This window comes from Vigna unguiculata, chromosome 3 (assembly GCF_004118075.2).
Source record: "Vigna unguiculata cultivar IT97K-499-35 chromosome 3, ASM411807v1, whole genome shotgun sequence".
Classification (NCBI taxonomy): domain Eukaryota; kingdom Viridiplantae; phylum Streptophyta; class Magnoliopsida; order Fabales; family Fabaceae; genus Vigna; species Vigna unguiculata.
In genome coordinates, this window is record NC_040281.1 from 14,652,650 (window position 1) to 14,657,881 (window position 5,232).

At 34.5% G+C, this 5,232-nt stretch overlaps 1 protein-coding gene across 1 annotated transcript; it reads right to left on the reverse strand.

The window, feature by feature from the left end:
* LOC114178586 (26S proteasome non-ATPase regulatory subunit 8 homolog A) lies at window positions 1-5,232 on the reverse strand. The gene is made up of 6 exons (XM_028064585.1): window positions 5,014-5,232; window positions 3,007-3,085; window positions 2,133-2,235; window positions 1,634-1,897; window positions 1,183-1,294; window positions 1-397 (listed from the first exon to the last, which is right to left on the reverse strand). Exons 1-6 carry the CDS (start codon window positions 5,116-5,118, stop codon window positions 257-259), a joined length of 804 nt encoding a protein of 267 aa, XP_027920386.1. The 5' UTR covers window positions 5,119-5,232; the 3' UTR covers window positions 1-256.

Here is a 5,232-nt window from a genome sequence, read left to right on the forward strand (position 1 = left end):
TTTAGAGTACAGAATAATGAATCATATAATCATAAAAAAAGAAAAGTATGTATAAAACATTTTTTCCTGTTTCCAGAGCACGAGGTAAAAAAAATAAAAGTAACCATACAGCCACCTAAATGATCAAAATACAGTGGTGAACAATTTTTTAGTTCCGCATTGAATGAGAATTAAACAATTTCAGAAGACAATATTAGAAGCTATTATCCAGGCACCTAGAAATTTTGAAACACAAAAGCCGCCTTCATATATCTTATCAGACAATCCTCTCCAACTCCCTAGCATAACTAAGTGTCTGGTTGATGAGCTGCAGAGAGGGTATCTCTTTGCACGGAGCAGATTCTTTTGCCTTCTGGAAATAGACACTACCATTCTTTATCTCCCACTCAGGATGTTCCTTCAATAAATAGATAATAACTTTAGAACATGAGAAAGAACAAATGTAAATATTGAAAGAGATATGAATGATTTTCCATGTCCGTTTGGCACATGGAATAGAATTTATAATTATAATTCCAATTCCTATATTCTAACAGAATTAGAATACTTGAGCTCATAATTTATATATTTGGTTTTTACATGTAATTATTTAGAATTATAAAGTTTAACTTCAACTTCATTTTCCCACAGGATGAGTTATGTCATGTTTGAATAAAAAGTTTAATTTGCAAGTGAAAATGGAGAAAATAGTCACAAGTCCTGGTAACAGGGGGACACTAAGTGGTTACAGCGGTGGGGGAAGGGTGATGACAACAATAGTGATGGTGGTCTTGCTGATGACCAAAATAGTGGTGGTGATCTTGGTGATGACAGAAATAGTAGTGGTGGTCTTGGTGGTTGATGGGTATAGGTTATAGGTGGTGACAATAGGAACACTGACAGTGGACAGTAGTGATCGTGGCAGCTAATGTAGAAAAAAAAACAAGAATGTTAGAGGGGAGTGAAGTTTGGAAATTGTGATTTAGAGGTAGAGTTTAGGAATTGTTAAAGTGTGGTTATTATTAATATTACAATTCCATGGAATGGTCTTTTCAATTCTAAAAGAACTTCAAAACATAATCATTATTAAATATCTAAGGTTCAATTCCAAATGTCAAGTCCAATCTCATGCCCAATTCCAATATCAACACCTCCCTCCCTGGCAATGAAACACAAAAATTAAGGGGACATAAGATAGTTCACCTCTGTAATATATTCCAGGAGTTCCTGATCAGATGAGAACAATAACATTTGCTTCGCATCCTTAATTGAAAGATAGTCATATGCTTTCTCACTACAACCTGCTATTTCATCTCTGAATGTTGAAGATAGGTAAAAACTAATTAGAAAATCAATATAGATGAACAATCGGAAAATAATAGAACCACTAGAGAGGCAGGTGTTCGAGCTTTAAGGTCGTGCTTCCATCAAATCGCCATTGCAGGAAGCAAATAAAATAGAATTACAAGAATAAAAATGACTCAAGTTACTGGTAATTCTAGAAATCAGTTTGGAAGAGAAAATTCCAAAACAGTGTAAAATATAAGCCCAACTTCTGAAGAAATCAAGTAGGGGATCCAGTTTCCCCTTATTTATCACTTGAGTTCAACCATCCCCCATGCAATTAAAATAAAACAATAATAGCAAATACTACCTGACAGTCTTTGCCAAGAGATCCATGAAATAAACGTATGTATCATGTGGCACTGTCTGTCTAGCACTCAAGACACGATTATATGCTCCTTCCATAAAAGATTGTTCCAACTCCACGGCATGCTTAATGCAAGGATTCTCTAGAGCAGCAGAAGAAAGTAATTCCAACTCAGTATGGAATTCAGCAATCCTATTCTGCACAAGTAGTCTCAACAGGTTGAGACCCAGTATTGGGTACTCCTGAGGTGATGGTGGAAGCCGATTGCTGCCACACAAGAAAAGTTCCCATGAAATACAAGAATCCAACAAGGAAGAGTGAAAGAAGAATTGCATATAACATCATATTTTAATATTGATACTACTTTTATACTTCTTGGCATACACTATACAAGTTTATAGGTGAACAATCAGAAGATGTCCATTCTTTGCTTTTGTTGCAGATTTATCTCTTCCAGAGTAAATGGATATTTTGTGTAAAGAGAGGGGCAAGCAGAAATTACCAGGCATCTGTATAATAAGGTTTCAACTGGAAGAAATCCCTCTCAAAGGCATCTTGATCCTCAGTTTTCACACTAAGGACAACGGCATGCTCGTATATATCCCCTAGAAGTTCAAAAAACCAACAGAAAAAGAAAATCTTAGATATAGAACTTTTAACTTTTTTCCCTTTCATTTTTGAAATAGTTATTGTCTTATTCATGCTGATATGATTCAGTCATTGAGATATTGTTTATTAATTTCCTTGATTATCAATATGGTTCTAGAAGTTCAAAAACCAACAGAAAAAAAATATTAAATATAGAACTTCTAACATTTTTTTTCTTTTACATTTTTGAAATATTTATTATCTTAACCATGCTGATATGATTCAATCATTCAGCTATTGTTTTAGTAATCTGTTTCATTTAATCAATAAGGCTCTAGCTCATTATTCTGCTGCCTCCAAGCATCAAACATTTTCTAAATTTAGATGAACAAAAATTATTATAACCTTTTCATTGTCTACTAGTATTTATAGAGTAAACCACAATAACCATTCCTCATATGGCAAAACAACGGTTAACTTCTCTCAACAGCCAGATAGCAAAATTATCTTTCTAACAACAAAGAAGATTGTTAAGTTTCAGCTTTATTTACTGCCTACAAAAATAGAGGGTATAGAAGAGAAATTCCATTTTCAATCACAAATAGCTTACAGGAAAGCCAGTGCATATTGATATCTTTTATGAATCAGCCAATTTAAGATTTGCGAACAGGTTTCGCTTCTACTACTTAAATAATTAGTCTAAGCCTAAGTAATGGCTATAGGCCCATTAAACACAAAAAAGATGGGGGAAGGGAAACACTGTAACAGATTGGAGCAAAGAGTGTTACTTGCTATTGTTAACTCATGAACAGCATTAGGAGTATCTGCAAACAATGGTGGAAGGCTTCTAAACCCTGTCAGTAACACCTGCAAGTAAACAGCGAGGCAGCAATTAAATAAATAACAACATCTGCAAATACGTACCAAAATGAAGGAAGCTAAGATCTTTCAAACCTCCATCTTATATAGACAATAAATAGACTTGAGCTATGAATTCAAGCTGTTTGTAGCATTATTAATCATACAAGTCCTTGTCCTATAAATACTAAGACATCATATTTCCAAGTAAAATCACCCCTTCTATCATTGAGCTTGAGTGGGGGACTAGTAAATCAATCAACACACTTTATCCCTCACAGTACACTCCCAGAGGAAGTTGGCATTTTGTTATCTATGTACCTGATCTTACCAAGTGGTATAAGGCTTTTGTTGTTGTTTTACTTTTCTATGAGTGGACTGTTTATTGACCTATTTGTTCTAGTTCTGATTTTGTTGATTCAATCTCAAATTGCATAGGAGCTTTTTGTATTTTTCATTTTCATATTCAAGAAAAAACATTTGTGATTACCAAATCTTATCCTACTGATCATTGTGATTCTACATTGTTATATGGAAAGAAAAATTGAAGAAATAGTAAAATATTGTCCACTAAGGTGTGTTTGGAACTCAGTAATAGGAAGAGTCTCTTGATTTCACTATGTTTAATTAGTGTCATAAAGTTGATGGAATTCTTCACAGAATGTTGGAGGAGAGACTGGGTTATCTGAAACCTCACCAGTAGTTGATGATTTGCACCAAGGAATTTCTTTTTCCGAAATGTGAGCCAAGGAACACTATTATATGCTAGTAGTTAAATGTTAAACTTTTAATAATATATTAATAATGAAAGGGTCATAAGCAAAACGGACTGGTGTGACATGAGGAAATATATGGATTGATCAAGGTTGAGGTTTAAAATAGAAAGCAAATCTAGGTATGTGTGACTTATGTACGAGCTCCATATGGTGCATGGAATGTTTGAAACGAATTTGCAATATTAAGAGAACTACTTCAAATTTTTTAATAGTCAGATTGTGAATTTTCGTTTTAGAAAACTTAGATTGTCTGCCTGCCTTTTGACCCCTTTGTTGATACCCTAGTAGATGATCTTGTTGTAGCACTGTGCTATGTATTATTTTATGTTTTTCAAACCTATCACATGGAGTATTTGATAGATCTTTAACTCTAGCTTTCTCTATCTTTCTGTTATACATGGCACTCAGTTAAGTATCCCATTCAAATTTCACTTCAGAATTGGTGTTCAACAGAATCCTTTACATCCTGTTGTGGCATGTTGTGCTATGTTAGTGTTTGAAATTCCATCTACAAATTTTTTTTTTCTTTTTTCCATTTCTGCATCATACCTCATGATCAAGTTCTGTTGACAACAATTTCGTGAGTATGAACTTCTGAAATCATGCATTAGATTACACTCGTGGCATTATAGCATGTTAAAAGATGTATACATGCCACATAATAAGCTGCTTATTTTTTGTTTCAAATCAATTTACATAGCTTCTTTCGCTCCCATTTGATAGCAGGATATAGTTTGTGATATCTGTGGGGATGCAGGAAATGAAGAGGATCTTGCTATTTGTAACAAGTGTACTGATGGGGCAGAGCACATGTATGTATTATAATAGCCCAGTGCCCAAAGGTAAAAACACAATTTATCTGCTCAGTGCACATTGTTTCCATGACATAACTAAGAAAACTTCTTAAATCTACAAATAGCGTTGGTTTTACTGTAATCTATCTTACCCAGAGTGCTCATTGCTATAATGATCTCAACTGAAGCAACATACCCCATTCCACAACTTGCTCACTTCCACAGCCAAGCTCAAAACAAAATAAATTGAAGAAAAGCAAAGAAAGCAACAGAATCGATCTTCAAAGAGAAGAAAGAACTTAAATGATGAGCGAATTTTGGAATTGAGAGCAATAAGTAAACTAGGGTTAGGTTGGATGAGAAATACCTTTAGTTGAGAAAGGAGATTGGAACAGTTGTCGTAGTCGTTCCTGAGAAACGAAGCCTTGAAGCGATCGAAGAGCTGAGAAACCTCGGTTAGCTTGGGATCCATGTCTTCTGAATTTGGGTGTGCAGTGCTTTCACAACTTCAAAAAAGCTTGAGTGCTCCCAACGAAAACCTTAGTAGACAAGAATCACATGATGCAGAACGCGGCTTTCATATTTC

Excerpts from the sequence above, each read along its gene's own strand:
- LOC114178586 (XM_028064585.1), bottom strand. The coding sequence starts at position 5,118 with ATGGATCCCAAGCTAACCGAGGTTTCTCAGCTCTTCGATCGCTTCAAG. Across the intron at positions 1,898-2,132 it reads CCTTATTATACAGATGCCTG|CAATCGGCTTCCACCATCAC; the intron begins GTAATTTCTGCT and ends CTTGTGTGGCAG. Across the intron at positions 1,295-1,633 it reads CTCTTGGCAAAGACTGTCAG|AGATGAAATAGCAGGTTGTA; the intron begins GTAGTATTTGCT and ends TTCAACATTCAG.